At 38.2% G+C, this 12,868-nt stretch overlaps 1 protein-coding gene across 4 annotated transcripts in view; it reads left to right on the plus strand.

Moving 5' to 3' along the window:
- The window catches only part of ARHGAP19 (Rho GTPase activating protein 19), a 58,175-nt gene that overhangs the window by 8,037 nt on the left and 37,270 nt on the right, over nt 1–12,868 (plus strand). Inside the window, exon 1 of one of the 4 annotated variants that reach the window (XM_036111590.2) lies at nt 9,590–9,708. The exons of the other annotated variants lie outside the window; for them this stretch is intronic. Within the exon in view, the coding sequence (XP_035967483.2) occupies nt 9,680–9,708 (29 nt within the window). The 5' untranslated portion in view covers nt 9,590–9,679. Of the gene's footprint in view, nt 1–9,589; nt 9,709–12,868 lie in introns of those variants that run through there. 4 annotated transcript variants of the gene reach the window in all.

Genomic DNA, 12,868 nt, shown 5'->3' on the forward strand with positions numbered 1-12,868 from the left:
GTGACAGCAACTTAAACTAGCTTAAGCAAAGAGATGCTATTGATTGGCTCAAGAAACTGAAAAGTCCAGGGAGTAGATCAAGCATGGCTTAATCTGTATTGAAATTCTCAAATCTCAATGTCACTAGGCATCTGCCTCTTACTTTCTTAGATCTGATTTCCTGTGTATTTGCTTTTTGAAAAGGTAAGTTCTTCACCAAAGATGGCAGTAATCGACCACCGGCAGCTTCAATCTGGCATTCCACCGGTTTAGCCATCTTAGCATCCAGCAAGAGTCTTGGAGTTGAGTCTTTTTTTCCTTTTTTGATTTTATGGGCCTTTGCCTCAGTCAATGAGGAGGGTAGAATGTTTTGATTAGTTAAGCCTGGGTCAGGTGCTCACACTTGCTGCCCAGGGAGTAGGGATAACCCACCAAACCACATATACTGAAAGATGGGGAGAGGTTATTGCCCAAAGGAAAATTGGGGTGATGTTATCAGAGGAAAGGGAAGATAGATGTTGGGGATGCAAAAATAACAGATGTCCACTGCACTATCTTAGTAACCCCTTGTACACCCCCCTTTATTTAGGGTTATGTTTTGAAAAGGGCTTGCCGATAATAGGTGGAGAACACATTTTATGTTTCTTAAAAAAACCAACCAAAAAAAAAAAAGGCCCCTTATTGGGACACCTGGGTGGCTCAGTTGGTTAAGCGTCTGCCTTTGGCTCAGGTCATGATCCCAGGGTCCTTGGATCAAGTCCCATGTCGGGCTCCCTGCTCAGCAGGGAGTCTGCTTCTCCCTCTGGCCGCCCCCCCCACCCCAGCTTATGCTCCCTCCCTCTCTCTCTCTCTCCCTCTCACGCTCTCTCTTGCAAATAAATAAAATCTTTAAAAAAAAAATCTCATATATTAGAATGCCATCTTTTCAACACTACATCATCTCAAGAGTTGGTATCATTCAGAATGAATGGGAAAGTATATTGTGTTTTCCCAAAGTGGAGGTTGCTTAAGACTAAACACTTACAGTTTCAAAGGATTTTTAGCAATTGCCCTAAGAGCTCTTTATTATTTATTTATTTATTTATTTTAAAAGATCTTACTTATTTATTTGACAGAGAGAGACACACAGCGAGAGAGGGAACACAAGCAGGGGGCGTGGGAGAGGGAGAAGCACGCTTCCCGCTGAGCAGGGAGCCTGATGTGGGGCTCGATCCCAGGACCCTGGGATCATGACCTGAGCCCAAGGCAGATGTTTAACGACTGAGCCACCCAGGCACCCCCTTAAGATCTCTTTAAAATAATGATGCTCCAGAGGCTAACGCGTGTGTGTGTGTGTGTGTGTGTGTGTGTGTACACATATGCAAATGCAATAAAACGAAAATTGTTTGCATCCTAATTTTCAAAGTCATCTCATTGGGCCTCCTAGGTGCTCATGTGCTAATTGTACCTGCAGTTGGCTACTTGTATTTTTGAAAATAGAGGTAGTGGGGGAAAAAAAAAAAAATAAAACCTTAGTGAATTTTAAGCTTCTGGAGGCCAGCAACTTAGCTTAGTATCTTGTCCCTATACCTTAGAATTTCTTAAAATTACAAAGCATTCAGTAGATCATGGTTAGTTTGATTTTAAATGACACATGAGTAACTATGATTTCACCTTCTTTTTTTTTTTTTTTTTTTTTTTTAAAGATTTTATTTATTTATTTGACAGAGAGAGACACAGTGAGAGAGGGAATACAAGCAGGGGGAATGGGAGAGGGAGAAGCAGGCTTCCCGCGGAGCAGGGAGTCCGATGCGGGGCTCGATCCCAGGACCCTGGGATCATGACCTGAGCCAAAGGCAGACGCTTAACGACTGAGCCACCCAGGCGCCCCTGATTTCACCTTCTTATGCTTGTTGATGAAGAGATTTATGATTAGGTTCATAGAATATTGACTAAGGTAATAGAAGCTCTTTTTTAAGAACTTGTGTGAGATACAAATGTCACATGCCAGAGCAGAAGCACTGGCTGTCTCTCTTGGGTAGGATCACTCTGGACTTTGGAACAAATGGATTTAGAAGTAGTCTTTTGGGACCTGATGTGATCACACATAGAAGTACTTTGTGTATTAGTTGCCTGAGGCTCATGTTATTTAAAGTCTGTTGGAAAAGAGTCTCCTGAAGTTTGGACTATACTTTTCTGAGTGGTAAACAACTTTTAGGTAATGGTAAGAGATACTGTATTGTCAACAAAGCATTTTATAGAACTTTCTCCAAATAAATAGGGAATTTTGATGTTATTTTTCTAATACAAATAAACTTTCTTCTTATTCTGCCTGAGGGAGAAAAATTGAGAGAGGTGATGGCAACAGAATTAATACCAATTCTTGTGAAACCCAAAAGGATAAAAATTGACAAGTAAATAGATGTCAATAAATTTGTGTTATTGATACTTGGAGGAAGTATAATTCGCTTTCTTGACTGAGAACATTGCATTGTCATTCCATAGGGCGAAATCTTAGGTCAGGTTTCCAAAAAATGTTAAGGTTAAGAAGATAAGCAATCAGGAATTCTTTAATTTCTAACTAGTTTAATTTAATTCAGATTAAGTTGCTCTAGTACTTTGAAATTAGGTTGAGATCAAATATACGGGTCAGATATGCTTTTGCAGACTTTCGGAGTCTAAATTAGAGATAAGAGGTCCTAATTACAAAACCTTGGACAGTTACTCTAAGGGCAGCCCTTAGAATGTAAATGTTTCAAAATTTTTGTCTAAGAAATTGGATATAATTTCCTGAAATCTTGTGGTACTACTTACTAACTTTGAACTGTTTCTGTTATTTAAAAATCCTGGCAGCTTGGGCACATGGGACCTGTTTTATCCTTTCTCTATATATACAGCTTTCATGATACCAGTTTAAATTTGATATATAGAAAAAGGGAAGAATAATAACTTCTTGTTTAATATTTATATGTATTCTTATCTAACAGCTCTCCCAGAAGTGACACAATGAAAGCCATGTTTCAGAGCCAGAGTGTTGAAAAAGTAGTAAGAGAGTACATACTTCTCTTAGGGTGGTAAGTCAGATTTAGACAGCTTTAAATATAGCTCGTATTTTGATAGATGTTGCCAAGGTTGTGGTTCTTGGAGAACAAATCAAGTTAAGCAATTCACTAGGGAGGAAACATTTCGTTTTGTGGGTATGCAGTTTTGGTAGCAGTCAGCCAAAAGATACATCTGCAGGATAAGTTTTTTTTTCCCCCCACTGCCTTGAATTTTGCAGATTCATGGGTTCAACATGCCTGAAAAGCACTTGCATTTCATTATTCTGTAATTGATTTTTTTCAGCTGTGGATTCTGTTTCTAGTCCTTTCACTAAGCAGATCGCCTTACATGTAGAGTTCCATCTAGTGGTAAGAGTAATCATAGCAGATGATAAGTAGGTAATGAAAATTGTTTTCTTTTCTTTTCCTTTTTTTTTTTTTTTTTTTTCCAGTGTAAGCTCTACACCCAATGTGGGGCTTGAACTCACGATCCTAAGATCAAGAGTCGCATGGTCTACTGACTGAGCCAGCCAGGTGCCCCCAAATTATCCTTTTTGATAAGCTTTGCCTCTTACCTTCTTTGGGATGGTTGCCTAATACATGCATTTAAATACTAGAGTCCTTGCTATCTCTGTATGCCTATATACCTAACTACTAATTCTCCTGGTTCTGGTCATCTATGCAAAAACTTTTATGATGAGGAAATTGACCATTACTATTAACTTTGATTTTCTATGATATTTACATCAAGTAGTAGCAAGATTTACGTCAAAGCTACTTTTTTTTTAATTTGTCTTGAAAGATGTGATTCTACATACAAGTATGTAGAATAATATAATCAGTATTTTCCTATTGCCCAGCTTCAACAAAGCTTAACATTTGCCATATTTACTTCAAATGAATCTCCCTTTTTCCATAGCTCAGTGATTTATCACAGAAATATTGCTAGCATCATGAAAATTCCCCTCATACCCTCTTGCCTACTCTTAATCACTGTCCCCCAAAGGTAGCCATTATCCTGAATTTTATGGTAAATATATCTTTGCTTCTTTTTACAGTTTTACCACTTAAGCAAGTATTGCTAAACAATATGCTTTTGTCTATTCTTAAAATTTGATGTAAATGTCATTGCATACTTAGTAAGTAGTGTGTGGGTGGGTGGGTGTGTGTGAGACTTCTTTTGCTCATCATTATATGTGATTCATCCATGATGGTGCATATATCTGGAGTTTGTCCATTTTCATTGCTGTAAAATATACCATTATATATGCCACAATTTAAAAAATCATTCTGCTGGATGTTTTGGCTGTTTAGAAATTAATGTTTCAGTGAACATTTTTTTTTTTAAGATTTTATTTATTTGAGAATGAGAGAGAAAGAGCATGCGAGCGTGAGCAGGGGGAGGGGCAGAGGGAGAGGGAGAAGCAGACTTCTCCACTGAGCAGGGAGCCGGATGCGGGGCTTGATCCCAGGACCCTGAGATCATGACCTGAGCTGAAGGCAGATGCTTAACGACTGAGCCACCCAGGTGCCCCAGTGAACATTCTTGTTTGTGATTTTTGGTGCACCTGTGGCTATACATGTTAGGCATGTTTTAGAATTGATGGGGTCATAGGACACACTTTTGTTCAACTTTAGTAGATAAGACCAGTTTTCCAAAATGGTTGTACCAATTTATAGCCCTGCTATCAGTATAAAAGAGTTACTCTTAGTTTCTCTAAACCTTGGTATTGTCATTCTCTTTAATTTTAGTCATTCTGTTGGATAATAATATGTCATTGTTTTAAAACTTGGATTTCCTTGATATCTAATGATGTTAAACAGTTTTTTTTCCTTCATGAATATATTGGGTATTTGGCTACTTTTTCTTTTTAAAGATTTTGTTTATTTATTTGTTTGAGAGGGATAGAGTGAGAGAGTGTTGTGCACACTTCCTAGCCGGTGGAGGGGCAGAGGGAGAGAGAATTCTTAAGCTGACTCCATGCTGACCCTGAGATCATGGCCTGAGCCTAAACCAAGAGTTGGATGCTTAACCTCCTGAGTCACCCAGGTGCCCCTTGGCTACTCTTTTCTTATGAGATTTTATTGAAATTTCATGCCTGTTTTTCTTTTCTTTTAAAGATTTTATTTATATATTTGACAGAGAGAGACACAGCGAGAGAGGGAACAGAAGCAGGGGGAGTGGGAGAGGGAGAAGCAGGCTCCCCGTGGAGCAGGGAGCCTGATGCAGGGCTCGATCCCAGGACTCTGGGATCATGACCTGAGCCGAAGGCAGGCGCTTAACAACTGAGCCACCCAGGCACCCCTCATGCCTGTTTTTCTACTGGGTTGTTTGTTTTTTCTTATTGATTAGTAGGAATTCTTAGTATATTCAGGTGAGCCCTTTTTTTTTTTTGCTATATATTACAGATATATTTTCCTACTCTGTGGCTTTCTTAGTGATGTCTTTTGATAAGCACAAGTTCTTATTTTAATGAACTCAAATGTGTTAATCTTTTTTTGTGGTTAATATTTTTAATGTGTTATTTTAAAGTTATTTAAAAAATCTCCCCAGCCTCAGTTCAAGAGTGTATTTTTCTCTATTACCTTTTAGTAGGTTTATCATTCTGCTATTCACCTTTAGAGATGCTGTTTACCTGGAATTGATGATCTTTGTGTATAGTGTGAGATAGATATCAATTTTCACTTTTCCCCTCTGTAGATATCCAAGTGTTCCAGCACCACTTAGTGAAAAGGTCATCCATTCCCCACTGATTTGCAGCACCACCTTTATCCTGAATCCAGTAAAGAAAGGAAGTAATAAAGATAAGAGCAGACATTCATGAAATAAACAGCAAACATGTAATAGAGGGATTCAGCAAAATCAAAAGCGGGAACTTTGACAAAGCTAATAAAATTGATAAACTTCTAATAAGATTCATAAATTAAAAAAGAGAAAACATAAATTATCAACATCAGGAACAAAGAGGAGGACATAACTTTTTTCTTTTTAAAGATTATTTATTTATTTATTTGACAGAGAGAGCACAAGCAGGGGGAGTGGCAGGCAGAGGGAGAGGGAGAAGCAGGCTCCCCGCTGAGCAGGGAGCCCGACTCGAGGCTCCATCCCAGGATCCAGAGCTGAAGACATACTAGGGTCATGACCTGAGCTGAAGGCAGACGCTTAACCGACTGAGCCACCCAGACACCCCTCTTAGGAACTTGTTAATGGTTCCTCTTAAGAACTACAAAGTTCCGGGGCGCCTGGGTGGCTCAGTTGGTTAAGCGACTGCCTTCGGCTCAGGTCATGATCTCAGGGTCCTGGGATCGAGCCCCACATGGGCCTCCCTGCTCCGTGTGAAGCCTGCTTCTCCCTCTCCCACTCCCCCTGCTTGTGTTCCCTCTATCGCTGTCTCTCTCTCTGTCAAATAAATAAATAAAATCTTTAAAAAAAAAAAAAAAAGAACTACAAAGTTCCATAGTGAGAGGTGCCTGGGTGGCTCAGTCTGTTAAGTGTCTGTCTTCGGCTCAGGTCATGATCCCAGGGTCCTAGGATCGAGCCCTGTGTCAGGTTTCCTGCTCGGCGGGGAGCCTGCTTCTCCCTCTCCCTCTGCTCCTCCACCTGCTTATGATCTTTCTTACGTGCATGCGCTCTCTCTCTCATGAATAAATAAAATCTTAAAAAAAAAAGTTCCTAAGAGAATATTATAAACAAGTTTATGCCAATAAAGTTTGAAAATTTATACAAAATAGATAAATTCCTAGAAATGTCCAACTTACCAAAATTAATATAAGAAGAAATAGAAAATTTGGATAGTCCTGTAACATAAATTGAATATATACTTAAAAACCTCACAAAGAAAACTCTAGGTTTAGATGGCTTCATCAGCCAATTTGAGCAAGCATTTATTTTTTTAAAGATTTTATTTATTTGCTAGAGAGAGTGAGAGTACAAGCAGGGGGAGTGGCAGGCAGAGGGAGAAGCAGGCTCCCCGCCGAGCAAGGACCCTGATGTGGGACTCGATCCCAAAACCCTGGGATCATGACCTGAGCTGAAGGCAGATGCTTAACTGACTGAGCCACCCAGGCGTCCCTTGAGCAAGCATTTAAAGAGGAAATAACACCAATCTCACGTAAACTTTTTCAGAAAGTAGAAAAATAAGACCTACTCCCCAAATAATTTTATAAGGCCAGCACAACCTTGATATAAAACCTAATGAAGACAGTACAGTAGTCCCCCTCTATCCGTGAGGTTTTATGTTCCAAGACTGCCCCCTATGGATGTCTGAACCTGTGGATAGTACTGAACCCCATATATACTTTTTTCCTATACATACACAGCTATGATAAAGTTTAATTTATAAATTAGGCACATTAAGAGATTAATAGAGGTCTCTTATCTAATAACTAGGTATAATAGAAATCTCTTATCTACTAACTAGATAAAAGGGAGCAATAAATAATTATAAAATAGAACAATAATAATATAATGAAAGTTAGGTGAATGTGGTCTTTCTCTCAAAATACCTTTTGTGCTATACTCACCCTTCTTGTGATCATGTGAGATGATACAATGCCTATGTCATCAGATGAAGTGAGGTGAATGATGTAGGCATTTTTGATAGTTGTTAGGCTACTGTTGATCTTCCGATGGTAGGTCAAGAGGGGGATTATCTGCTTGTGGACCACAGAAAGTGAAACTGTGGAAGGGGGTGTTGGGCTACTGTACAGGTGTCCCCTGCTTTTTGAACGTTTGTGTTAGGCCTCTTTGCTTTTAGGAGGGACCTACATTAGTTCCTGTTTTCACTAATGAAAGAAGCCCAAAGAGGATTTCCACTTTTACAAAACAGACAAAAAGTGAAAATAGCATTTAGCATTTGTTTTCCAGTGAGCCATTATAGAGGCAGTTCAGACCCTGATCAACAAGAGTGGCCCCACCAAGCTCCTTCCCCAAGAACTATACTTAGCATCTCAGCAGCAAGCTGTCCTAAGTTGGAACTGTGTCTGTGGGCATCTGTGCTTTATCTTGATTTACTCTGTGCATCCACCAGGAAAATAGGTCCTAAGGGATCAAAAAAGGCTAAGAGGGGCTAATTTTGGGGTCTGGGGATGCTAAAAAAATTTTCCATATAAGTTAATGGTAATTGCTTCTTTATTTAATGCCATTTTGGCTTATGAAAGATTTCATAGGAACTCTCTACTTTCAGAAAGCAGTTCCATGACAGTCTCACTTATGAATGTATATGGAGAAACCCAGACTATTAGCAAACCAAATTTAGCAATATATAAAAATGATAATATAACAACATTCTAGAAATACAAGGTTGGTTTAACATTAATCAGTGTCATTCACCACATTAACAAAATAAAGGAGAAAAATCATATCAATAGATGCACAAAAATAGGTAAAATTAAGCACTGACTCATGATAATAAATAAATAACCCTTAGCAAACTAGGAATAAAAAGATACTGCCTGAATCTGATAGTTTTTGCCAAAATGATGGATGGGGAAAGATACCATTCTTCAATTTGCTTACCCTTGTAACTTTTTTTTTCTTTTTTAGAGAGAGAGAAAGAGAGTGTGCGTGCTTGCGTGAGTTGGGGGTGGGCAAAGGGAGAGGGAGAGAGAGAATCTTAAGCAGGCTTCCATGCCCAGCATGCAGCCCGTCGTAGGGCTCAGTCTCACAACCCTGAGATCATGACTTGAACCGAAATCAAGAGTCAGAGGCTTAACCTACTGAGCCGCCCAGGCACCCCTACCCTTGTAACTTAAAGTTGAGATTCTTTTCTTATTGTGTTAGTCACTTAGGGCCCCTCCTTTATGAATTATTTGATCATATCTTTTGTCTAATTTTCTTTGAGTGTATTTTTCTTCTAAATTTTAGACATAAAATTTTAGATTGATAAATTCTGAATACTAATCCTTTTATATGCATGACAAGTTTTTTTTTTTTTTCCAGTTTATGGCTTTCTAATTTAAGGTTTTAAATCTATTTATGTATTTATTGTGAATGGGTAGTATGTTCACATGAATCAAAAATCCAGAAAATACAAAAGAACATACAGTGAAAAGTTTTTCTCTCACTCCCGTTTTTTCATCCAGTTCCTCTCTCCAGAGGCATTTTGACTTCATTTTTAAAGAACTTTGTTCATAATGTCATTTGTTGTACACACATTTAAAATTTTAATGTAGTTAAATATATCAGTCTTTTCTTTGTGGATTATGCTTTTTATGCCTTGTTTAAGACACATTTCCTCTGCCTCCATTATTATTCGTTGTTCTTTTCTAAACTGTTTAAAGTTTGGCTTTTCATATTTTGATCTTTTTTCTATTTTTTATGTATGATGTGAGGTAGGGATCATACTTCCCTCCATACTATAAAAGTACTTGTCCTTACACTCTTACATTATATGATTGTTTTGTCTAATACAACTTTCAGTGTGATGGGAGACTACTGTTGAGCTTCATCTACATGTTGGCAAATACAACGAACTGGTCCAGTTTATTTCTGTTTTGTTCCTACTTGCAAATGAGTGCTTAGAGTCCTGATGAGTACTGCCTTTCAGGCCCCATAATGTGTCCTTGTGTCCTCTCACATGTCTGGAATTTGTGTAGGCTGGGATAGGGCAGGGAAAGGAGGGTTCCTTTGTCACAACAAACAAGGAGAAAGCTTTTTTCCCTGTCTCTTCGGTTTACCAATGCCTCATCAGAAGCTTTCAGCACTTATGTAAGAAATTAAATTTTTTTTCTTGAACCTTGAGCAAACTTAGACTTTGTTTTAAAATAAGATACTGTAGAGTAGGAAGTTGTTTTTGCTTAAATGTAGTATTCTTTTCTTTAGTCCTAGAAATCTCTTAAAGTTCTTAATCATGTTCCTTGATATTCTCGGCTTTATATTGTGGTATTGTGTATTCTGTGGAAAGGGATTAGCAGCCTATGTGGTATGGGGGTAATTAAAAAATGTAACCCACTCTATCTTTTCCGTCTCCCATCTTCCATTTTACTTCTTTTTTAATCATTTCTCTCTCTTACATCCTGTCTTACCAGATAGATGCTCCACTCAGAAAAAGTGAAAAAAGAGAAGTAAAAAACTAGGTTAAAGACATTCAAATGGGGCAAAACAAGAGTGAACGATTATGGGAAGAAAGGGGAGAAAAGCAGAAAGAGAAAAGAAACTGAGATTGCTTATTACCTATGGGTTAGGACTTCCAAGGGAACTTTTTCTGGTATTCTTTGTGAATAGGTAGAGGGAGCCTTGAACTTACTTATTTTTCTACCTGTTCTACCTATTTAGGAGGGGGCAGACTTGGGGGTGATGGCCAGGTAGGAAGGACTCTATTGAGAAACTATGTAGCTAGGGCTTTGTGCTTCTAGCTCCTTTCTCACTTTTGTATTTGATCCAGTTTAGTGCTGGAGGGTCATCTGTGATGGAAGTTTTAGAATCTTAACCAAATATTGCTCTGGATATTAATAAAATAAAGGTCTGAAGGTTATATGTCTGTTGTGTTTCTACTTCAGGAATGTAATGGATGCTATTTATGCATATTTATATGTTAGAACTAATTTGATCTGAAATCTGTTTTTCAGAATTAAAAGGGATGTGAAGTCCATAAAATGATAGTTCAGACTCAGTAAATTATAAGACTCTGAAGTGCTAACACATTTCATGATTTTTCTGGCTCAGAGTAGTGATTTCTCATTGGTGGTGATTATAAAGAGTAGTTTTATATTGACTCATGTTTCTTAACTGAAATAAGCTGACACACAAAAAAAAGAGGTTTTGTCAATGGTTTAGGATACACTTGCTTTTGATTTTAATTGCCTTATAATCATTTGTACCTTTATAGGGAAAATAACCTTTCCTTGGTATAAAAAGGTCAGGTCGATAAGCAGTTTTAGATCTCTTTCTTTAATAACTTTTTGGCTTGAGAATACATGTTCATAATTTTAAATTTTTATGTGAATTCTTTTATTATCATTTCAGAGAAAAGAAGGAATTTAGTAAGCCAGCAATTGAAGATTTGGACAATTGAGTAAAATTATGTAGTAATTTTTCAAGGAAGAAGTGGTGAACTTTGAAGTTTTCCCATGCCATGTTTTCATTATACCATTATTAGAAATTATCCATGTAGTGTTGACAAAGTAGATTATAGATTACTAATATTTAATATTTAGAGTGTCATTTTTCCTGAAACAGTTTTTTGGTACCTAGGATGTTGTGGAAGACTTTTAAGTTGTAACTGTTTTTTTTTTTTTTTATCATGGGAATGTTTATATGTGTCAGGTGAATTTCAGCTTTGCCTGACAGATGTGATGACTTGTTCTTTCTGTTTTGTGTTCTGTCTACTCATTGGTTATATAACAGATGACTGTTTATATAATAAGGATTAGAACAAGCCATTAGAGATGATTGATAATGGATACAAACAAGTAGTGTTGTGTCTGCTATCAGAGATGGAATAATATAGTTCTTATATGTAACATGTTAAAAGTACAAAGGAGTATAGTAGTTAGGCATTGGAAAACAGTGAATAGGGAAGAAAATATTTCTTGAGAGTCAAAGGAGCTTTGCCAGGAATATAGCGCAGGTAATGTAGGAGTGGGAAACCAGTTAAGATCAGGGACCAACAGAACGTATCTGCTTAGTATTATTCAGTGACAGAAAAGTGAAATTAGGGGCAAGATAGAGAATTTTTCCAAGTGCCCTAGAGAGAAGAACCTGTCTGAACAAAGGTTGGACTTGGATGATGGGTGGAGTCATCCAGAGTTGAAGGATGTTAAAATAGAACCTATTTCTGGACCTGGGTAAGGTGGAATTAATATCTATTTTATATACTTGTAAATGCCTTCCATTCTGGTGAAGGCGCTTCGATTATGAGGAACAGAATCCAAGGGCAGCTGTTTCAATTAAAGTGGGCTGATTATTAGAAAACGCCTGTGTAGGCTCCCTGCTCGGGGGGTTGGGGGGTCTGCTTCTCTTTCTCCCTCTCTCTTTTGAATAAATAAATAAATTCTTTTTTTTTTTTTTAAAGATTTTATTTATTTATTTGACAGAGAGAGACACAGCGAGACCAGGAACACAAGCAGGGGGAGTGGGAGAGGGAGAAGCAGGCTTCCTGCGGAGCAGGGAGCCCAATGCGGGGCTCGATCCCAGGACCCTGGGATCATGGCCTGAGCCAAAGGCAGAGGCCCAACGACTGAGCCAGCCAGGCGCCCCAAATAAATAAAATCTTAAAAAAAAAAAAAAAGAAGAAAAGAAAGAAAACACCTGTGTAGGGACCCAGGAACTAAAGAACCCTATGGGTAGAGTAGATGTCTCCAAAATGTCTATTACACTATTTAGATGTAGTTTTAGCTCTTAAATAGGCTCATGCTTACTGTCATGTGGTTTCTGTGGCATTTGAGACTGGCCTAGATGTGGTCCTGTGAGCAGTTGGGACACCGCATGGAAATACTGTCCAGGACAGGCTGTAGTGCCAGGAAGGCCTTAATTCACTAGTACCCATTGCTCTGTTAGGAAGAACAGCGGCAGGTCTGGCGTCTTATAAGCATTTAACAGTAAAAATTCAGGGTTTGGCTATTTTAATAAGGAAATGTGTTCTATGTGACTACCAAATTTAATATACTGTTGGGCTTGCGAGGCTGTAAGGATCTGTATCTTCTTATGGCATATGCCTGAAATTAAGGGGCAAATTCGGGTCTTATTTATTTGTTTATTTATTTATTTTTAAAGATTTTATTTATTAGAGCGCAAATGAGCACGAGCAGCAGAGAGGGGCAGAGGGAGAGGGAGAAGCGGGCTCCCCGCTGAGCAGGGAGTCAGGTCATATTTAGAGGTTATTTGGTATCTTTTAATTAAATGAAATTCCTAAGTATCTAGGTGCGTA

This window comes from Halichoerus grypus, chromosome 7 (assembly GCF_964656455.1).
Source record: "Halichoerus grypus chromosome 7, mHalGry1.hap1.1, whole genome shotgun sequence".
NCBI lineage: Eukaryota > Metazoa > Chordata > Mammalia > Carnivora > Phocidae > Halichoerus > Halichoerus grypus.